The sequence below is a fragment of the Anabrus simplex genome, chromosome 2 (assembly GCF_040414725.1).
Source record: "Anabrus simplex isolate iqAnaSimp1 chromosome 2, ASM4041472v1, whole genome shotgun sequence".
NCBI classification, from domain to species: domain Eukaryota; kingdom Metazoa; phylum Arthropoda; class Insecta; order Orthoptera; family Tettigoniidae; genus Anabrus; species Anabrus simplex.
Window position 1 is genome coordinate 179,999,441 of NC_090266.1, and position 24,586 is coordinate 180,024,026.

General features: G+C 36.8%; 1 protein-coding gene across 5 annotated transcripts in view; it reads left to right on the top strand.

Annotated features, from left to right (window-relative positions):
* Positions 1 to 24,586, top strand: part of RhoGAPp190 (Rho GTPase-activating protein 190) — a 1,293,865-nt gene that overhangs the window by 817,049 nt on the left and 452,230 nt on the right. For 3 of the 5 annotated variants that reach the window (XM_068226122.1, XM_068226123.1, XM_068226124.1), the window contains one exon: positions 11,386 to 11,430. The exons of the other annotated variants lie outside the window; for them this stretch is intronic. In XM_068226122.1, coding sequence (XP_068082223.1) covers positions 11,386 to 11,430 — 45 coding nt within the window. The remainder of the gene's footprint in view (positions 1 to 11,385; positions 11,431 to 24,586) is intronic. 5 annotated transcript variants of the gene reach the window in all.

Below are 24,586 nucleotides of genomic sequence, written 5' to 3' on the forward strand. Positions count from 1 at the left end.
GACGCCTCTTCTTTAGCTGCGGTGATCGCGGGGCAGTGTCCGGTATAATTTTGCCGCTACTCTCTGAACTAAATTCACTATCGCTATCCGATAAATCATCCGCGTTATACTTCGCATTGTTCCAAATACTGCGTTAATTTATCGTCGTCAATACATGCACGTAAACCACTTGCCACTTTGCCGTGACAAATCCATTCATTGCAAGGAACAATCTCTTATTGACCGGTTAGCGGTATTTGTAAACACAGCAAACGACTCTTGTGAAAGCTATAACACCCTCATAGAACTGCCAAGGCAAGGTCAGGAACACAATCACGTGTAGCCCCTTTACTACAGGTGGTCACAAAAGTATTCACGTCACTATAAGTTGCTACAAAATTATGTATATCACAGAATTTTAAGCCGGCCAATTTAATCGGCTCTGGCAACTTCCGAATGGATTTTTATAGGTCGACCTGATCGGCTTTGGCAATTTAAAGGGCGGTTGCTCGCACTACCACTTGGCTCCAAGAGAGTTAATATAAGGTGTACACTTGAAGATTGTTTTTGGGTTGAAGATGCCCTAAATTGAGGGCGAAACATGTCCCATTTAACTGATAGTTTGTTTATGTAACCACTATAAGTGGAAATTAAAGTATTGAACAGGTGGATTAAAGAACACCTTTATTATTTTTTAAACATACAACTTAGTCAAGCAGCTTGTCTTCTTTCTCCCAATTCTTCCCAGCCCAAACTTTGCAACATTTTTGCAACGCTACTCATTTGTCGGAAATCACCCCGAACAAATCGAGCTGCTTTTCTTTGGATTTTTTCCAGTTCTTGAATAGGGTAATCCTGGTGAGGGTCCCATACACTGGAACCATACTCTAGTTGGGGTCTTACCAGAGACTTATAAGCCCTCTCCTTTACATCCTTACTACAACCCCTAAACACCCTCATAACCATGTGCAGAGATCTGTATCCTTTACAATCCCATTTATGTGATTACCCCAATGAAGATCTTTCCTTATATTAACACCTAGATACTTACAATGATCCCAAAAAGGAACTCTCACTCCATCAATGCAGTAAATTGAAACTCACAACCTGACTTTTAACCCCGTTTATCATCATACCATTGCCTACTGTCTATCTCACAACATTATCGAGGTCATTTTGCAGTTGCTCACAATCTTGTAACTTATTTATTACTCCATAGAGAATAACATCATCTGCAAAAAGCTTTACCTCTGATTCCACTCCTTTACTCATATCATTTATATATATAGGAAAACATAAATGCCCGATAGTACTGCCTTGAGGAATTCCCCTCTTAATTATTACAGGGTCAGATAAAGCTTCACCTACTCTAATTCTCTGAGATCTATTTTCTAGAAATATAGCAACCCATTCAGTCACTCTTTTGTCTAGTCCAATTGCACTCATTTTTGCCAGTAGTCTCCCATGATCCACCCTATCAAATGCTTTAGACAAGTCAAATCACGATACGGTCCATCTGACCTGGTGAATCCAAGATATCTGCTATATCTTGCTGGAATCCTACAAGTTGAGCTTCAGTGGAATAACCTTTCCTAAAACCGAACTGCCTTCTATCGAACAAGTTATTAATTTCACAAACATTCTAATATAATCAGAAAGAATGCCTTCCCAAAGCTTACATACAACGCATGTCAAACTTACTGGCCTGTATTTTTCAGCTTTATGTCTATCACCCCTTCCTTTATACACAGGGGCTACTACATTCATTTGGTATAGCTCCTTCAACCAAACAATAATCAAATAAGTACTTCAGATATGGTACTATATTCCTATCGTTATCTGACCTGTTTCCTCAAGTTTCTCGAAGTATTCTTTATGAAATTGCGAGTGAATGATTAAATTACCGAAAATTGTGCTCATGCTGGGTACTGAAAATGTTGATGGAGGAGCACAAAAGCAAACTTTTGGGCAGTGCCTTAACTTTCCTGGAGCGTTACTACAAGGAAGGTGATGATTTTTTTAGTCAAATTGTAACTGTGGATGAAACCTGGGTGGCCTACGTTACACCTGAATCAAAACAGCAATCTATGGAATGGCGACATTCAACTTCACCCAAGAAAGTTAAGTTTAAGCAAACAATGTCAGTCCGGAAAATCATGTGTACCGTGTTTTGGTACAGAAAGGGGGTGTTACTGGTGGACTTTTTGCCTCGTGGTGAGACAATCAATTCAGCAACTTATTGTGAGACCTTAAACAAATTGCGTCGCTCAATTCAGAACAAAAGGCGTGGCATGCTCAGTAAGGGCATCCTTTTGCTTCATGACAACCCCCGCCCACATGCGGCTCATCGAGCCCAAGACCTCGTCACATCATTTTGCTGTGAACAACTCGATCACCCTCCATACTGTCCCGATCTTGCGCCCACTGATTACCAATTGTTCCTGCATTTGAAGAAACATATGGCCGGCAAACACCACGGCGACGATGATGGTGTCAAGATGGCCGGGTTGCAGTGGTTGACAAATCAGGCGGCCAACTTCTATGAGAATGGTATGCAAGAGCTCGTTGTACGATATGACAAGTGCCTCAATATTGGTGGAAATTATGTTGAAAAGTAGAGTAATGTACAGGCTTTCATATAAAAATAAAATTGTTAAAAAATCTCTGTTTTTTATTTATTTCAAAACAGTACTTACTTAAAAAACTGCCTCAAACATACATAACATAGGCGTGATATTATTTATAATGTAATTATTAAATTAATGTAGTAATGGTCCACCTTTCAATACTATAATATGTAATATTCTAAATTACATTAATTAGGGACTAGTTCCGGCCGGGGCTGGCCATCTTCAGCTTTAATGTAAAACACCTAATAACTAAACAAATGTACATGCACACAATTGACATAAAACAAATGAAAACAAATATATACAAAGTGACATTGAAAACTGGGATGGAATATATAATATATATAAAATAAGAGTTTTGTCTGTACATTGCTCAGAATTTGAAAAGAATGGTATTTCTGTATCCGCCATGTCCACAGTAACAAGGAAATGCAATATTTACTTTTCCGTAATTTCTGTCTGTCTGTCTGTCTGTCTGTCTGTCTGTCTGTCTGTCTGTCTGTCTGTCTGTCTGTCTGTCTGTATGTATGTATGTATGTATGTATGTATGTACACGCATCACTAGAAAACGGCTGAAGAGAATTTAATACAAATCGATATGAAAAGTCGGGGAATAAGTTGCTACAATCTAGGCCATAAATAATTTTAATCACACTGATTGAAATGGTAGTTCAGGGGAAGGCCTAAAATTTAATTTTCAAATATTTATGTTATTAGTGGTTCTATCTTAATGAAAATTAGTATGCAAAGTTGGGAAATAAGTCGCTACAATCTAGGCTATAAATAATTTGGTTCACGCTGAGTGAAATGGAAGTTTAAGGGAAGGCCAAAAATTTAATTCTTAAATATTCACGTTATGAGTGGTCAAATCTCATTGAAAATTTGTATGCAAAGTCGGAGAATAAGCCATTAAAATCTAGGCTATAGGGCCTACATAATTTTATTCACGCTCAGTGAAATGGTAGTTTGGGGGAAGGCCTAAAATTTAGTTCTCAAATATTTATATTATTAGTGGTCGTATCGATAAATACTACATAACGAAAGTTATATAGAATTAAATTTCCGACTAATTATGTCTTATACATTTTTACCGTACCGGCTATAACAACACAGATATTCATGAATTAGTATTTTTTTTGCCAAGTCCATATCAACTCCGAGCCACGAAAAAATGGGTTAACGGAATTTAATGAAAATCGGTATATAGAGACGGGGAATAAGAAACTACAGTCTAAGGTATAAACAATTTCATTCAAACTGGATTAAAATGTAGTTTAGGGGAAGGCACCTAAAATTTAATTTTTAAATTCCTATGTTATTGGTCCTATCAAAAAGTACTACATAACAAAAGTTACAGAGAATACAGTTTCCGATCATGTATATTTTATTCAGTTTTACTGTACCGACTATGATAGGAGTGGTATTTCAAAGTATGAAGAAAACTAAATGTGAAGGCCTACAATATCGAAAGCGAATAACATTGGTGAACAATAACATTATATTGACCATTGTTTGTGGCAGTGTTCTTTGTCTCTTACGCTGCCTCTCAACTCCGATAGATGGGATTACTGCTGCATACCGAGTATAATAGCCTGACTGATTACTGGCGGAAAATAGCCGGGGAGTTAGAAAACTTTCTTCTTTAGCATGGCATTCCTCTGGTTCATACATTTTCTGATACAGCTGGTACGTAACACACCGGTTCATCGTAGTATTCCAGCTGTTCGATCCCCACTCTGACGCGCTGTTTTGAATGAAGTGTGCATACTTACGACAGAGGCTCACTTTAGTAGTAGTAGTAGTAGTATGGCCTGGTCTAGAATAACAATTTAGGCCTATTTTAAATTATAGCACCACAATTCAATAAATGACTCAAAATTCAACCCTGAAAATAGCCGATTCTTAAGCTTCTTCCTCTTGACTTTTATTAAATTCTACATTCATTTTATTCCAAAATTAGCAGTGAAGAGTGGGTTTCTCCTCTGGCTTGGAGGAGAAATTTGGCTCCAAGTCAGATAGATTTTTCTGCCATTTGTGTATTAAATTGATATTTACCGACTCATCGTGCAGTCCTAGGAAACAGATTAGTAAAAGGCCATGGTTTTCGCCCTGGGAGTCTCCACTATTCGACCTCTTCCCCGCCAAAAAGAAGACGAAGTGTGTTCACGGATCACGGCTGTCTGCGGCTTGGTCATCCCAGCTCTGAAACTTTGGACTGTAATATCCGTAGCTTAGACCTGTTCGTTAAAAGTGAGAAAATGTGTGGTTTGTGATTTGATCGCGTATTTCATATGAAAGCATTGCTTTCAACTGCACCATTCCTACTGACGTCATTGTAATATTTGTTCATTTCAGTTGGGAAAACCAGTAAAACACTCTTTCTGAGGATGTAAAAAGGGAGGTGGAGAGTGAGTGTCTACCATTAAAATGAAAACTTCCCAACCTGATTGTGACTGATGGTATGCAAGCAGTATGCATTAAAGTTAAAATTCCCTAACTCTGTCTTCATATGAGAAAATATGTTTGGTGATATCGCCGTCGCGTTTCTAGGGTAACTTTAAGAGCTTTGCAATTTAATACATTCTTGCTCACAACGTGTACACTACCTAACCTAGAATTATGTTTAAAGCAGTCTTCTCGGTACAGGCCATGAAGGCCCTGGGAGGGGTGGAAGGTAAAGGTTTCCACTATCCGTAACCTCGGCACTTGATGGGGTAGAGTGGTTAACTCTACGTCTGGCTGCCTTTTCCCCCAGGAATTAACCTGGTACTCATTTTTGGTGTAGGCTGAGTGAATCTCAGGGCCATATGCACCTCCGGAAGTGGAAATTTCATTTCTCAAATTTTACGACTTCCTGACGGGGATTCGAACCCTCGTCCTTCCGGGCGAACCGAGCACGCCTTTACCGCCTAGGCCAGGCAGCCCCCTAGAATTCTGTATACAATGTGGAATTCCGTAGCGAAGCACGGGTACATCAGCTAGTTATGAATAAATCTGAAAATGAACTAGGTTCTGACATCTTGAGTATGTTCAAATCATTGAGAATAATTTCAAGTATTAATTTATATACACAGAACTGTTAGTTCTAATACTGCTGGGAACTGGTAAATGTTGATCCTGTAGTTTGTCATCAAATCTATTTGTGTGGTGTTAGCTATATGTAATCCATTGGATACTGCTGTAAATAACCACTAGCTGATGGGGAACTGTTAGATGTTGTTTCATCCTCCATCAAAATAATAAATGAGATGCTCTCATGGTGCTTGTTAAATCTTGCTGAATATGTTGTTGGACATTGTCAGGACAGCACATGAAGATGTGGCTAACACAGATACATTGTGTCTGGTATAAAAAATTTTGCGATTCATTGCGGTGCCCATGAAGTTAACCTGATAAATTAGATAAAATTAAATTAATGAATTGAATGAGAGAATGTGTTAGTTAGAGGCATAGGTTATATGAGACTTACCTCTCAATACAGCACACACCTCATGCTTGGTCTTGGTCTTGGTCAATCTGTGAACAACCGGGCAAGTTGGCCGTGCGGTTAGGGGTGCGTGGCTATGAGCTGGCATCCTGGAGATATTGGGTTCGAATTCCACTGTCGGCAGCCCTGAAGATGGTTTTCCATGGTTTTCTATTTTCACACCAGGCAAATGCTGGGGCTGTACCTTAATTAAGGCCACGGCCGCTTCCTGCCAACTCCTAGGCCTTTCCTATCCCATCGTCGCCATAAGACCTATCTGTGTTGGTCCGACGTAAAGCCACTAGAAAAAAAAAAGAAAAAAAACCAGTGAACCTCCCATGGAATTGTGTTTAAAAATTGTAACTCTCTCTCTCTCTCTCTCTCTCTCTCTGATTTGGGCAAAAAAAAAAAAAGCTGTGAGCTTTCATTTGGGAAATGGTGGTTTCAAACCCCACTTTTGGTAGCCCTGAAATGGTTTTCTATGGTTTCCCAGTTTTGCAACAGGCTGTGACTTAACTAAGGCCATGCTTGCTTCTTTCCCAGTCCTATCCCATTGTCGCAATAAGACTTCCCTGTTTTAGTGTGATGGCAAAAAATACATCAATTTGGCAGATGTTACTTTATACTGCTATAGGCTTCCACAGTCAGTGTTATCTGATAAGTGGTAGTTTTCTTTTGAGATATTAGTCCACATTGACATTGTAAATGTGCCCATACAGCCTACTGTTTTGAAAGAAGCTTATTACTTGTTAAACATCTCCTTTTTTATGATCTTAGCATGTGTTATGTCATTAGTTCTTTCTTCTGTGTAGGAGGCTGTCGGTGAGTGTGTGGTTTAACCATTAGTGCTGAGTATTTTTATTGTGTGTAAATATTCATTTCAATCTTGTATGGAGAGTTATATGTTGTTTAGCATGTGTCATTTGAATGGGAGAACCGAGTTGTGTTGGGTGGATAGAAGTGTTATGGATTTAGGTGTCAGATGAGTGGACTTTCTATATATCATTAGCCGGAAGCTTTTAGAACAAAATAACACAACATTCCTGAAAATCAAAACAAACAGAAATATGTCAAGCTGTATTCTAGTAAACGCAGAAAACCTTATGAAGTGTTCGGCAAATTAAGGTACAAGACTGTATTATAGTAGAAAGAACGAAATGCGTAATGAAATGAATGTATAGTATTGTACACGGGACAAAAGGTTCTAAATTTCAAAACAAAGTACACACAACACACCAGAGCACTCAAACATAAAACATAATTTGCATTGGCAACACGTTCTTAGACTCAGGACATGAAAATGTCGACAACAACACAAGAATAGAAATTAGCCACATTGGCCCTAAGGGACGTATACATAACTCTTTCCAGTCTAACTGCGAGCAAAGCTCACAGCGGCCGAAATTACGCTCAGGCCGCGCTGCGGGCATAGCCCGTAGTAAAGTTTGACAATTCACTAAAAATCGAGAACGGGCTATGCACACATTCAGGTGGTTACATAGTGTTTCTTCATGTATTAGTTACGAGAGTATTTAAGCAGATGGTAGTATTATATGTCTAAGTCAGAGAATTTACGATATTTTCGATCAACATGCATCAGTAGATGTTGTCACTCAGTGAGCTGTAAGACATGGCTTCTCGCGGCAAACATGTGCTTACAAGTAATAAATCTGTGCTTGACGAAAGTGATATTTTCGATATCTTATGATATATTATAAGTTTATGTGCAAATGAAAATATTATTGACACATGAATTTGAAAAAAGTTCTTACATTTCATTATGTTTGGAGTTCGTTTTACGGCCTAGCGCATGTTCCCGTGTATTTCAAATTTGCGTGAATACATAAGATTGTCTACATGTTAGTAAAGTTGTCTGTTTAGAACACTGCATTTTCTCTTTCTCAGAAGTCTTTTGTGGTAAATGGAACAATATTTTTACATTTGAGTAACTTTTGACAATTTTTATCAATTAAAATAAAATTTCATAAGAGCTCCCATTTTCATTATTGTAATTATAACTATTATTATTGAAAAATTATTTTTTATATCATACTCATTATTGTTGTTTTTTAATTGCAATGCACATTTTATATTAGCAAAATAGGGTAAATATAACAGTATTTCAGAAAACTGTACTTGCTTAGTTATCCGTCAGACCTTCTTTCCATTCACAAAACATGGTATAATATATAAACAATTTTAACATCTCAGGTGATAGATGACATAATACAAACAGCGTTTTTGAAAACTAGGGTAGGAAGGGTCCACCTATGAGTTGATCTGGGAGTTGGTATCCTTTTCCATGTAAACACATATATATAATTTAAACCATTGATGAAGTCCAAATAACATATCCACATTTTAAACTAAATAACACATCAAGAATGTTATGGTTGATGGTGAACTATTTTGTTATTTCTACAGCAGCCATTGTTTTTGAGTTGACCTGGAAGTTGGTATCCTTTTCTATGTAGACGAGCAACTTGATTGATATTCATGTTTGTTCAATAGTAATATGGGTCAAGACTTATGTAGCTTTAAGGGGAACATTCATACTTCGAATAGGTTTTCCTTATTATCAGTGTAGTGATCTATTGTTTAATTTATTTGGAGGTGAATGTCTGAAAAGAAAATAATTTGAAGTAATTATTATTAATAATTTCGTGTGGCTATTTCTAGCCGAGTGCAGCCCTTGTAAGGTAGACCCTCCGATGAGGGTGGGCGGCATCTGCCATGTGTAGGTAACTGCGTGTTATTGTGGTGGAGGATAGTGTTATGTGTGGTGTGTGAGTTGCAGGGATGTTGGGGACACCACACACACCCAGCCCCGGGTCATTGGAATTAACCAATGAAGGTTAGAATCCCCGACCCGGCTGAGAATCGAACCCGGGACCCTCTGAACCGAAGGCCAGTACACTGACCATTCAGCCAACGAGTCGGACATTTGAAGTAAATAATTGAGAATATAAGGGAGGCAAGAAGATCAATATGTATAGCTACATGAGACTCATCCCTATGTTGTTCGCAAGTTACGTGCACTTGGTATGGATACCAACACCAGACTGATTGTTGAGAGGGAGCAGGGGTATAGTTTATGATGGCAGTGATTGGAGAAGGGATGTGTGAGGAGGGGCAGGTGGGGGGCGAGTAGGTAGATTTGAACTGATTGGTGAACTTAACGTGTCTCTTTTCCATTTACACTTTGTGTATATAAGAATGAGAATATCAAATAGAATATTAGATTTTTCATTAATTTCATTAATATTATGGTTGGGGTTAAAGTATTGTTCTGAATGCATGTAACATTTCTCCAATATGTTGAGCATGGTGTCGTCCTTATCTAATGCTTAGATCTTGGTCAATTGATGTAAAATTGCTTTGAGTCTGTCATGTGCTGTGCCATGGCAGAGAAACGATTGTATCTGGAAGCATTGACATGTTCCATATATCTTATTGAAAAATTACGTCCTGTTTGCCCAATGTACGTACTTTCACAACTATTGCATTGCAGTTTGTAGACACCTGATTGCAAAAACTTATTAGTTTGATTGACAGTACGTGTGTTAAATAAATTGGTTAAATTGTTATTATTTGTTTTAAAAGCTATTTGTTGGTTATGCTTCTTGAAAATATTAGTTAATTGGTATATGTTTATATTATTGAACATGAAGGAGGTATATGGTTTTTTGTCTACTGATTCTCTGTTTAAAATGGAATTTTGACATCTTTTAGTTGTGTTGATGATTTTATTGATAAATTGTGCATTATAACCGTTTTGATTTAGCTATTGATCGTATAACATTTAGTTCATTTTGAAGGTCTCTTTTAGATAGGGGATGGTGAATGCTCTATTTACCATACTATAGTATGCTGCTTTTTTCTGGGATTGGGGATGGAGAGAATCATTTTGGATTGTACTAACTGAGTTGGTTTTCTAAAGATACGATAAGATAGTCGGTTGGGATTAGTAATACTTAAATCTAAATAATTTAGATTCCTTTGGTATTTAGATTCCAGTGTTAAATTAATATGCGGGTGTAGGGCGTTTAAACTGGATAGGGTATTGGCCGCATTTCCAAGGTCTTGATTTAATGACATAACTGAACTATGCTGTACCGAGCTCGATAGCTGCAGTCGCTTAAGTGCGGTCAGTATCCAGTAATTGGGAGATAGTGGGTTCGAGCCCCACTGTCGGCAGCCTTGAAGATGGTTTTCCATGGTTTCCCATTTTCACACCAGGCAAATGCCGGGGCTGTACCTTAATTAAGGCCACAGCCGTTTCCTTCCACTTCCTAGGCCTTTCCTATCCCATCGTTGCCATAAGACATATCTGTGTCGGTGCTACGTAAAGCAAATAGCTAAAAAAGAACTATGCTGTATTTATGTTAAATTGGTTATCATTCTTGGCATGGTGAGAAAATCCATTAAAATGTTTATGTATTTAAGAGAATTAAAGTTTTATTTGTCAGGAATTTTATAAATTAGTGGGTTGGCACCCAGATGTATATTTTAAAACTATTTTCTTGTGTATTCTCTTCAATGGTGATCACATGCAAACTTAAGAACATATACACGTTTGTTGACAAAATTGGCTGCAAAATTTTGATGTAGATTTGCCACAGGTTTCTTGCAATGGTTGTAACAACCTATGATGTTGCATACAGGTATGATTTTTGCTGAAAGAATGATCATCAGTACTTTGTCTCTACTTCATTAATTTTAATTCAAATTCAAGAAGGTAATGTTTAATCATGGCACATTATACACACTCTCATGCATGATATGATATGAATTTTTATATAGTGGACAAATAAGTATGTGTGGTTAATTCTAGAAGAAAATAAATTTTATTTAATTTTATTGGCTTCTTTTTTATTTTAAGATCCACAATGATGCTGGGTGCTGACAACATATGACTATTAATTGTTAATTCTTTGTTGGGTAAGATGTAACAGAACTATCTTGCATATGTTCTTAACCTCTGGTTGGACTCCTAGTGAAGATTTCAAAATCTAAGGGGTACAGATGTTACCTTCCCCTATTGTTGCACTTGAGGTTGCAAAACTAAACTTTTGTAAGTTTTTGTACGACACAGCTCTGGTCGTTGCTAATGATGTTCAACTGCTGTGAAATCCTATATTGCATTAGTGTGTGCAATTAATTCTTTAAAAGCTTTTAATAATTTTGATCAGTAGTAAGGTGGGTTACTCTCTTCATCCCTGATTGTTTTGCTGATGTAGAATTTTGGATTATATTGTTTGCAAGATGGTTATCTGTAGTCCTGAATGTCATTCTTTTTCCTCTTACTAGCTGACATAAGTGGATCAAAGGACTCGTTGGCCACTCGAGATTCAGGTGAAAATTTTGTATATTATTTTGTTCACTATTTAATATTAGTGTGTGTGTAGGTTTATTTAGAAAATATAATTTTCATTGCTGCCTAGTTAAAATTATTTTTTAACTTTGTCTTTTCAGTTGGTTAACATGTAGTGAGGTTTTGAATTCATTTGGGCATGTTTCCAAATTATACAGTTGTTATGACACTTATGTGATTGAAATAAATAAAACAAAAGTAAGGACAATTGCCCTTGTATGTGACAAGAAACTAACTGGAAAGGTGGAAGAGTGCGAACAAATAAATAACACAGAGAGATATTAAAGGATATACACTACAATAGCCTTGTTATCCTTGACATAAGATATGTCTCTCTTTCAGGTGCTTATCATTTTTATACTGTTGATACATCATCATCATCATCATCATCATCATCATCATAGTTCTTGGATTGGATTGTGGATCATTGTTCTCCATCTGTGCCTGTGTTTATCTTCAAAGATATCTTGAAAGTTTGCTCTTGCTTCCTCAGGTCTTGCTCAATTTTTCTCCATTTTCTCCCTGGTTTACTTCTTCATATATTTTCCTTGACCTCTAGTTTAAGCATTGACTTTGAGATTCTTGTTCCTCCTATTCTTTTCACGTGCCCATCCCACCCCAGCCTCGATGATTAAACACACTCTCCCAATCTGCATATAAATACTTTTTCTCATGTTGCTGTATTTCTTAATTGTCTTGTTTTGACTTGGACACCATACAACTTAGGAATTTCATGTCACTTGCCTGGATTCTGTTTTTGATTCAGTTAAATTTATTGCATGCTACAGAATTTTCATCCCAGTTGCAGTAGCATTCCTTTGTTATATAAAATAAAATTACAAATAATTAATCTAATCCAATCTATCCTGTTTTTTGGGTTCATTACAAGTTTTTATTCCAGTATAGTTTAAACATACTGTATATACAGTGTTTTATCATAATTGAGGTGATTGGTGCAATAACAACATAAGTCTGAAAACACTGTTGTGAGAAAATCTCGTCTAGAGTTTTGAAACACTGTAAATGTCTTAGTTTTTCATTTAAGATCTGCTATGTGGAAATTATTGAGACATTTTGAATGTCCTGAACATTATGTGGAATTGGTTCAAGCTCTTCATGATGGCATGTCTGGACAGGTTCTTCATGGTAACTCAGTATCAGATTCGTTCCCAATCACTCGTGCATTGAAACAAGGCTGTGTGCTTGCTCCTACACTCTTTGCACTGTACATGGCTGCCATGCTGCATGAATCATCTGCAAACAACTTAGGCATAGATTTAAGTTTTTTTTGATGGAGGCCTGTTCAATCTGGCAAGACTTTGCTCACAAAGATGTACTCTGGTTACCAGGGTGACAGAACTGCAGTATGCCGATGACACCGCATCTCCTGCTCTAACACCTGCAGAACTAAAACAGGCAGTCAACTGCTTTATAACTGCATGTGATCGCTTTGGTCTTGCCATTAATGCAAAAAAAAAAAAAATGTATTTGCACAACCTGCCCCAGGATTGACCCTTCCTGAGTTCAGTATTTCCATCTTATACACAACACTGGAGTAGGTTGATCACTTTTCAGATCTTGGTAGCATCTTGCCTGAACGGTGTACCTGCTAACAAGATGTTGATAAAAGAATCAGGGCTGCTCATGCAGCATTTGGATGGTTAATGCTCAGAGTCTTTATGAATAATGACCTAAAACTGCATTCCAAACTCATGGTGTACAAAGCTATTGTTATTTCCACGCTGCTGTATGGCTGTGAAACTTGGACACTCGACTGCCGTGATATCAAAAAACTTGGGCACGTTCACCAACAAAAAATGAGATACATCTTGAATATGAAGTGGGAGGACTATGCGACTAACACGGCAGTTCTCGACAAAGCGCAGCTAAATAGCATTGAGACAGTAATCATCCCTCATCAACTGAGATGGTTAGGCCATGTTCACCACATGAGTGATACCAGGCTTCCTGCCAAATTCTTGATGGTGAACTTTGCTCTGGCAGTAGACCTTATGGAGCCCATCTTAAGCATTTTAAGGACCAGCTGAAACACATCATGAAGACAACTAGTATAAATATACAGACGTGAGAAGAATTTGCTGTGGGCCGTTCACAGTCGCGGAACACTACATCCACCGCTGTCAACTTGTCCGAAAGAGCACACCGCAGACATCAAGAGGCCAAGCAACAAGTAAGAAAGGTCTGTCAGTTACAACCCCACCCTCCTGCATCCCTTTAGTGTGGTTTGTGTGGGCATATATTTTATGCCAAGAGTGGTCTGTTTAGTCGTTGCAAACACATCCATAAAGTGAGTCGATCTGCTCACCTTATGCAGGAAGAAGTTATATATACTTGGATTGAGTTACAGCCGACAAACTTACGTTGTTATGGCATAGATTGACAATCGGCATCTTAATTGTCATTTATGGGCAGCAGATTTGCTCAAAATAATTTAATACAACAGGAAAACCTATCCTGCACTGAATAAATATAGTTTTATAACAACATTATATTACATGTTCAGTATATGTAAAATTCAGGCAAAACTTCCATTTTTAGCCTATTTTTTAATAATGAACTTTTGAAAGTTTCACTCGAATTCATTACCTTAACAAGAAATATAAGTTTGCCTAAATAGAGCAATTTTTTTAATAGTCCTTCTTCTCCTCTTTCATTTGCCATTTCCACTTTTCTGGGTGAGGTTGTGAATCAAGGACCTCCACAGATTTGTATCTATCAACCGCTCCCTTCCTTCCTTCCTTCCTTCCTTCCTTCCTTCCTTCCTTCCTTCCTTCCTTCCTTCCTTCCTTCCTTCCTTCCAATATTTCCTATACTTTTACTCTTTTCTATACTCTCCTTTACCATATCCATCAACTCATTTCTGGGCCTTTGCTGTTGTCTTCCTCCTATTATTTTCTCCATAAATACCCACTTTGAAACGCTCCTCTTCCATTCTCATCATGTGTCCATACCATTTCGTCTCTGTTTTGTCTTTTAGTTTAGGGAATCCAGTTCTCTCTCATATTTCTATATTTCTGACTCTCTCTCCTCATGTCTTCCCAATTATTCCTCTAAGGAATTTAATCTTGGCTGCTTTCTGCCTTCATCGCATTTTGTTGTTTCCATGTGCCCACTGTGTATGTCAAAATTGATGTGTAATATATTGAGTACAGAAGTTTTTGCATTCCTCTGGGACGTCACGATTCCACACTTCACCTGTCGCACATTGGTGAAACCTATTGGCTTGTTAAATTCTCCTTCCAGTTTCTTCATTTATTCTCCCATCTTCTGCAAGTATATTCCCCAAATATTTGAAGCTTTTCAAATATCTAATTGTCTTCCCTTTACTTCAGTATTCCCACTTCCTTTGATATTACCTCTTGTCATCACTACTTTCTTGCTCTTCTGCACACTTACTTTCATTCCATATTCCTCTATCTCTGATTCCATACAGTAACTTGTTCTTGCATTTGCATTTCATCATTTCCCCGTGTTACGATGTCATCTGCAAATAGCATTCCCTTTTTTGTTGTATACTCTTGTGGATTTCATCCATGACTGTGATGAATAGTGGAGGGGATAATACACTCCTTATCGAAGTCCTGTTTCTGTTTCTACATTCAACAAGTTTGTTTGTCCTGTCTTATCCTTCACACTACTTATACACTGTTAACATTGAAGCTATCACGGCCTGTAATCATAAACATCTTCTGCATCTTTGCCTTGAAGCAACATTCTCTGTGAAACGTAAAGAATTTCACCTTATTTTCTTGACACATCATAAGCCCAAAAAGCCTTTATCATGTCTATACTGACACCTTTTCATACATGGCTTTGATCACTTGTACTTCTGCTCTGACTACCTTCGCCCCTATCTTCTCTTTTATAAATGCATCTCAGACCAGTTGCTGTGGTACACTGTTATGTGGCATCTCAATATCTATGTGTCATCACTAAATCCTTCCTGAACTCTCATCTTTTCTCCATTATGTTCCATTAACACAAAAATTAGATCAAAAGTTGATCTATCTCTTCTAAATCCATATTGTTCTTCCTCCATTTCCTTTTGTGCTTTCATCCTCATTCTTCCCTCTAATATCCTTTCAAAGATTTTTGCTACATGTCAAATGAGGGTGATTTCCCTATAGTTACATTCTTTATCATCAACCTTCTTGATTACTGGGATTGTCAGACTCTTCCTGTAATCTTCTGGATTTTTTTTCCCTTCCATATCACTTGAAATAATCTACATAGCCTACTCATCCTGCTGCTTTTATAATCTCTGTAGCCACCTCATTCACACTTTTCATCTTCTTTTCATTTATGTCTATTTCCAGCATTGTTATATCCTCATTTTGGTTTTCTTCCACCATTTCTTCTTCATGTTCCTCTTCTTCCTCCAGTTCTTGGAATTTGATGTTATGTAATTTAGCAAAATACTCCTCCCATCACTGGAGAATATCCTCTCTTTGGGTCTTAATTTGTCCTGTATCTATCCTTACGAATTTTGCATCTTCTTTCCTGTTTGCTTTTAACCAATCCATACAACTCTTTCGTACTTCCTTTAACATCCTCTCGCAAGGTTTCTGTGAAGTTTTTCCCAGCCCTTCTGTTTCTCTTCTTGTACATTTTTCTGACATGCTTTATTTGCTTCATGATACTGTTGCCTACCCTCCACATTTCTGACTTGTATCCAGCTCTGCCATGCATTTTTGCTTTCACTGCCTCCCTTACTTTGTTACTCCACCAGCGTAGCTCCCTTTCCTTCTTTTTTCCTGATACTCTATCATGTGTATCTCCTGCTCATTTCACCATTCCTTATTCGAACTTGGCCCATTCCTCTTCAATGCTGCTAACCTCTCTTTTAGGATTTTTTTTTTTTTTCAATTCTTCTTGGAACTTTGCTTGTCTCTTTTAATTTTGCTATTTTACTGAGTCTTAATTTAGCTACTACAATTTTATGGTCTCCTTCAACATCTTCTCATGGCATAGCTGGCACATCTTCCAATTGTCTGTGTTTCTCTCTCTCAGTTAGATTCAGACCAATCATTGTTCTCGTTCCCCCTTTTGCCCCATCCATATCTAGTTATTTGTTGGCTGTTCTCCTTTCTGAACCATGTATTGCCTACTATTAGTCCATTCCTCTAACAAAAATCTAGTAGTAGCTCTCATTCTGCATTTATATTTCTCTAACTGAAAGGACCAATTATTTCTTCTTTACCTTGGCTGTCTGTTCCTATGTGGGCATTCATGTCTTCCCCATTATCACCACTTTATCTTCAATGCACCTCTCCAGTTCCTTCAAGAACTCCTCCAGACTCTCTTCACCTATTTTATATACTTGCATGTACTTGGATAAAATCTTGCACTCTACTCTCTAAGTTTAGTCTGATTTTCATGATTCTGGCATTTATCTGGAAGATCTCTCTCTACTCTACCAGGTCTTCCCTCACAATAAAGCGTACTCCACTCTTGCAGTTTGCACCTCTAGTCGATCACAACTGAACCTTCTTCCTCAGTCTCTTCTGTCCCTTTCCTTTCCACTTGGTTTCACTCAATCCCAACAACGTAATGTCCTCTTTTTTTTTTAAATGTATTCTATTAGTTATTCTGTCTTGCCTTTAAGGGTCAAGATGTTTATGGTTGCAATCTTCGTCAATGGTTGCCTACTTTTCACAGTTCCCACAAGACAAGAACACCAGAAGCTGCACGTCGTTGTTGGGGTACGCCCTAACTGTTTCCGAGGCTTCGACTCGCTGTCAATCCTTCGTAATTAGTACATTTAGATACAAAACGTTTTGCAGATTACATTTAGAAAAAATGCATTAATGTATGGAAACTAGTTTTGACTACACTCTTTCAATAAAAGAAAAATGATTAGATATAGATTGATATTGCCTTGATATGATAGAATATGTAAAACTGGATTCATAAAATAATAATAATATAAAAAACTGAGTTTATGAATATCCATACTTGAGTAGTAATGGTTCCTTCAGTCTCACTGATTTCATTTTAGAGTTCACTTTCCTCAAGGGTTATGAATTTCATGTTGTTGGTCCGTATTGAACTGAGAATAACATAAATTATGCACAGTAAGTGTTCCACCTATTTAATACTAAGATGTATTTACAATATTTACATTACACGGGACTAGTTTCAACCCTCCTCGCGATCATCATCAGCCATATTACAACACACAATATTAGGCGAAATCCTAAAACATGTTTTGTAAAAGTAAGAATCTTATGAGGATATAAATTACTAGAGCCCGGAAGTTAGGCATTTATTCTTGGTTAAAATAGACAGGCAAAAAGGCACTTGAAATACTGAAAATAGGCAGTACTGTAATTAAAATAGGCATTTATTAGGAGTGATAGCAAAGAGGAATCTCACTCATTATTAATGAAAATATGTATTTTAAATTCTCATTCATTTCTTTATTATCAATTTATCACATAATTAGCGTACTTACTCTTACTTTCCTTGGTTACAAGCAACAACAAGGTGCTTTTTCAAAGTATCAACTGTCATAGACAGACGCTTGTCAGAAAGAATGCTTTTCATCATGGAAAAGGAATGTTCTACTTCCACTGAAGTGATTGGTGCAAATTTGAAACAAGCTATTTCGGAAGGACACATGCCAGTTAAAACATAATTTTCACCTTTCAGTACATGACGAATGTTCTTCATTATTTCAATGGCCACATTAGCACTCACTTGTCAGAACACGTTTACACTTTTCACTAACACTGCTTCCTTTTTCTCCTGGTGCTTGCAGCAGTTGATATACTGCATCTTCGAAGATAGCCTTAGATGATACCAGTGAATCATCTCTTTTCTCCAACTTCAAGATTGCTTTCAGTATCACACTATGATATGCTGTTATAAATGCCAGATCACTGCTGAGCTCTTCATGGTCCAACAACTTTTTTTACCTCGCGAACTGAAGCAACTTCGTTTACTGATACGGCATGAAGTACCTCGTGTATCTTGTCCAAATTGTTGCTGTAACATATGACTGCTGAGATCCAGGTTCCCCATCTGGTGGGAACTGACTGTGGAGGTAAAGTGAGATCTGATGCCACGTCCTTGAAAACCCGTATTCAGGAGGGTGATTTTAGGAAGATTTTCTTGGTATTCGAAACTAACTTATCCACGTGAGGATACAAACTTCTTATTTCTTCAGCAATTATGTGCTGTACACGGGCTAGACATATGAGGTGGAGCATTTTAGGAAAGAGAACTTTCAAGGCTATAGCTACTTTTTTCATGTAAGGTGCTGCATCGGTGACAAAAAGTAGGACATCATCATGCCGTATTCCATCCAGCCAGAGTAACATTAATGAATTTGTGAACAACTGTGCCACTGTGGAACCATTTGCTCTCTCCATTTCTTCTGTCGTCAAAAGAAATACTGATGATAGGTCAGTCTGCTTAGCTTCCATAGTTCCAATGATGACGTTGGCCATGTAACGTCCCAGATCCAGATCTTCTTTTCTGCAACTCTGCTTCGAATCCTCTGCAGGGTATCTTCAAAGGAGATATTCAGATACGTTTTTCTTAATGTGGATTTTGACGGAACTTCTTCTTTAGTGTACTTCTGCAGAAACGTCCTGAGGGATTGATTTTCCAGTTTCTAGAACGGAATTCCGGAGTCCAAGAGAGCTTTACATACATCCAGGGAAAACTGAGATTACCTGCTGGATGTTGTAACTGCTGTTGATATTAAATTGATCTTAGGGCCAACAATATTTAACCTAGACTTATGTTTCATTGTTGCAAAATGTTGAGTTATAAAGTCCTTTTTTTTTTCGTGATTAATAGATTTTTCACAGATTTTGAAAAAGAGTATAGCTCCATCAGTAGAAAGTGTATCTGAACCAAATTTGTGAACATAGCCATGTAATTTACCACGCAACGATGAAAATTTTGGCATGATAAATAAGTCAGCGCGAACACCCGAGTTGCCTTTAACAAGTTCAAGAGTAGACTAACAGCTTCTTTTATGTTTGAACTGTTAGACAGAAGTGATTTCCTCCCTTCCTCTGCATTATCTTATCATTTTGAAATCGGGAATACCAGATAATTACGGATTGTCACAGCAAAAGGGGTGTGAGGAAGGAGAAGAGACGTACTTCCCTGATCCTCTCTTTTTTCTGGTATTCATTATTATACTTGTGCATTCCTTTCACTAATGAAGGTTCTGCTATTTACAGAGGTTAAATGAATGGGTTGAGAAAATAAGCTTTCGAATGCCTGATAACAAATAAACGATTTACAGGGAACAATATTCAAAATAGATATTTGTGACTGCAATATGTAATTTCATTTTTGCAACCTTTTTTTGTCTTCGATGTATGGAAATTTATAATGTGCTTTTTAAAATGTGTAAATCGCAGGAAAAAAACTGCATAACGATCAAAAAGGCAAAAAAAAGGCTTTAAATCTTAAAATAGGCAACGGTAGCCAAAATAGGCAAAAAAGGCAAAAAATTTGTCTCTACCCTTCCTAAATGCACGAAAACATATTTATCTCTATCTGATTCTTCAATATATCCAGTCAGATAAAAAAAGGCATTTTGCCTAACTTCCGGGCTCTATAACTTACAATATGAAGTTTGGTTGAAATGTTGCAAATGAAAATGAGATATTACGTGTGATGCAGGTGAGTAATAATTAATACAAGTAAATTATACATACTAAGAAGTCTGGAATTAGAAGGAATTTTAGCAGAAGCGATTGGGGTAAATTTTCATTCATTGGGAAGGTTGTGAAGGAGTGGAACAGTTTACCAGGGGTAGTGTTTGATCCTTTTCCAAAATCTGTACAGATATTCAAGAAGAGAATAAACAGCAACAGAGAAAATAAATGAAGTGTTAGAGGGCATTCGACCGGTGCAGGTTATTGTAAATAAAAAAATGTGTGTGAATAAATTAATTCCATCCCCTGGTCTAAGGAGTTTGGACAGCCAAAGTAGGGGACTGCCTGTAGGGGTGAAGTACAGTGGGGACTTCGAGGGCCCTGGGACCGCTACGGTAGCTGTGAAGGCCCTTCAGGAACTCTGAAAAGTGGTGGCAAAAGGGGCTCTGGTTAAGACGCAGCAGGTCGTTATGCTACTTAGGATCCAGAACGGGTAAAAAAAAAAAGTAAATAAATAAATGCAATGTAAATATTAATGTTATACCAGTTTTATAGTATCATTTGAAGCAATTCCACATACTGTATATCAGTTGACTATATTTGTAAGTAGTACAGGAGATATTATAATTAGAATTTTGCAAACAATATAAAGTTATTAAGGATGAGCTGTGTGTTTAATAGAAAACATTGTTAGCGTAAATTGTATAATATTGTATTATAGGAAAAAATTTCTTCTCTTGTTAATTTAATATTTAGTGCTTGACAATAATGTATTTTAGTGTACCATTTGCCACCGAGGTAGACACCTCATTTGCAAATAAAGAGATTTTGATTTTGATTTTTTAATATGGCTGATGATGACCCCGAGGAGGGTTGAAACTAGTCCCGTGTAATATAAATATTGTAAATACATCTTAGTATTGATTAGGTGGAAAGCTTACTGTGCATAATTTATATGTTAGATCATAACTCCATAACAGTCTTTCTCTAATGTGTCTTTAAGTGCATCTCTATTCTCTGGTTTCAAAAACTTAAGCAAAGAAAGAACATAATTTTTCTGTGTTTACTTAAAGCCAAGGTGAGGCAGTTCTTCAAAGTTCAGTTCCTCTTTCAGTGATAAATCACATCACAATGAAAAACTAAATGGTTGGAAGACAGCACTGTAGGTAGCTGATACCACAAGTGACGTGTGATTTGGTTTAAAGTGATCCACCTATTCAGTACAAACATGTGAATACAACTATATCTTAGTATCAGTTATATCCTCATTTTTTGTTTTGGTACTAGTTTCGACCTATTTGGTCATCATCAGCAGTCATAATCATTGGTACATAAAAACACTTTAAAAAACACTCCAAACAAGTCTGTGTAGTGATCTTGGGGGGAAAACTTTTACATTACTTTTTTTTCCTCCTCTGGTTCTTTCTTTGCTCTTGTTCTTTAATCAGTTAATAGGGTTCTTTTCATTTCTTTTCCAGACATCGTTTCTGGTTTCAAATACTTGAACCATTGACAACCACCTCAACAGTTTTATTGGTCTGTAGGGATCTGTTTTACAGATGTTTGCCTCATTCATGGTCATACACCTCAGTTTTGGTGACTGTCACAAGTTACAGCTTCAATCAAGGACAGGTGTTATACGCACCGATGTTAAATGAAGTCCGTTATAGGTTGCAATTACTATTGTCGATCTGATCGTCACTGTCAAGATCACTACACACACTTACTTTGAGTGTTTTTTAAAGTTTGTTATATATGTTTATCCTATCTGGGATTCATGGTTTTAGACAGTTTCAGGTGCTGAATGTTCATGTACCAATGATTATGACGGCTGATGATGACCAAAAAGGTCAAAACTAGTACCAAAATAAAAATTATATAACTGATACTAAGATATAGTTGTATTCACATGTGTTTGTATTGAATAGTTGGACCTCTTAAAACCAAATCATACATAATTGGTGTTAATACGGATCAAAAATGAAACTTATAGCATATGACCACGAGTGACACTGAAGTTTGGTACATAAAGACCATATACCCTGTACTGTTGAATGGAGAATTTAGTGCATTTTGACTTAGTAAATGTTGAAGAAGAAGAAAAAAAAAGTTCTAAAGCTGAGCACAAGTCTTGTACAAGATAGCTATCACCACAATTCATCTTGGCTTTGTTCTGTATGCATTTTCAAGAGTTTCATTGAAGTAATCTTTTCTTTCCTTTATTCTGCATTTGCAAACCTGTTCCTTCATTTATCTTCTCATTTCTTCCATTATCCATCTCCTGATCATACATCTTTACAGAATAACAATACCAAAACCACACACAACAATCATAAGATGACACTCGCTGATTGGCGTGTTCATGCGATATCATCACGTCAAAGCACTTAAGACGGCCAAGCCATTCGCTAGAAGAATGACTTGCTACGCAGCTGTATATGAAGCTATCTCCAGCCATCTAGCATTGACATAACGAAGTAATATTTGGAGGACAGCTGAAGAACATATTACAGATTATAAAAGTGCATTCACTGAGAAAACAACTTTAAGTTGACTTCAGTGGTTATTGCACCCATCACCTCAATTATCTGTCAGTCCTAGCCATGAACACTTTTAAAAATATTGTCTTGTTTGTACTGAAATCTAGAGCATTATTCTTCCAAGATGTTCTGTTATAGATACTGCATAGTCTCTAAAGAAAGGAATTTTGATGGGGTGATGTTATAACTTTTTCATGTAAACATTTTAAATTAAACCTTGAATTTGGGCATGACACATGGAAATTCAGAAGGGAAAGGAATTCAGGATTATCAGTTTGCAAATTTTTTATTTTATAAATCAACTTAACCACATCTTTCTGCCTTTGATCTTCTAAAGTCTCCAATTTCTACATTTAAAAGAAGCCCGTTATACAAAACCATATGTGGATATTGAGATGTTCTTTTAAAATGTAAATATTTCAAGTATTTCTTTTGCACCCTCTGCTTTGGTCATTTTACAAGTTTTAGCTCCATACATCAAGATTGATAGAGATTAGTTCTTGTACATTATTTCCTTACATCGTATTGGCACTTCATCACTCCAAAAATAGTCCTCTCACTCTCTTATAAAGCCCTCCAGCTAACTGCACCCTTCTGGTTGTCTCCATTCTTCCATCTTTTGATATGAAACTTCCAAAATACCAGTACTGTAATGTTCGTACTATCTCTAGTAGTTCCTGTGGGACCGAGCTCGATAGCTGCAGTCGCTTAAGTGCGGCCAGTATCCAGTATTCGGGAGATAGTAGGTTGGAACCCCACTGTCGGCAGCCCTGAAAATGGTTTTCCGTGGTTTCCCATTTTCACACCAGGCAAATGCTGGGGCTGTACCTTAATTAAGGCCACGGCCTAGCCCTTTCCTGTCCCATCGTCGCCGTAAGACCTATCTGTGTCGGTGCAACGTAAAACAACTAGCAAAAAAAAAAAAGTTCCTGTGGACTGTTTGTGTCATGTTCCCTTGCTTTTTTTTTTTTTTCTTTCTTCAGAATATTATTTTATCATTTACTAGGCAATCAAGGCATTTACTTTTTTTAAAGATCAAACAATTTCCTTTTTATTAATGTTTAATATGATTACTGGTCCAAATTAATTTGAAACTTCAACACATGTTTACTGAAAGGGACCACATTGTTATATGTTTAAAGATGTAAAATAAAATGGTGCACTTACTGTATTATGAACTATTCTAAGATTGCCTAGGTTGGCTTTATTTTAGAGAATGTTAGGGTGAAGATCTTCCACAATCATTCTGGAATGTGGTAGTTTCCTCCTTTTTTTTATGTGCTGAATATTTTAAAGTATGCTTGCATATTCTCTCTCTCTCTCTCGTATTAAAATTGAAGTGTTACTTAAAACTTAGTATGATCCTCGGTATACCTATTGCATACAATGTGGAAACTCAGTATGACATTGTTTTCTAGCCACCAAGATATGAGAAGTAATACTCAGAGATTAACTATTAAGTGTTATGTACATAATTCTCATTTAGCAGTTGATTCTCATGAAGCCAAGCTTGAAACCTCCTGAACAAACAGAAAAACTGAGCTACCTGATTTTATTTAAACAGGACAACTCATTATTTATCTGAATTTGAGGGAAACGTTTTATAAAGTTTTTTTTTTTTTTTCAAATTAATATATAAATATATATATATCATATTCTGTTTATTAATTGGGTTTACTATGCACTTTGTTTAACAGCCCAATAAATGTAAATCCAGTTTCGGAGTTGATAAATTATAGAATAAAACTTATGTTTTTCACCTTGGTAATATTAATAACAATCTGCATTATTAATTTTGATCACCTGCTTTTGTGATCACAGTTGAGCTGTAAAGTTGTTTTCTTCAGATTTGAGGCATATATTCTGCTTTCTCTTTTTTTCTTTCATTTACTGATAATATATAACTATTAAGTGTTCAAACATGATTTCATGTTGAGTTTATGCTGAGAGAGAGA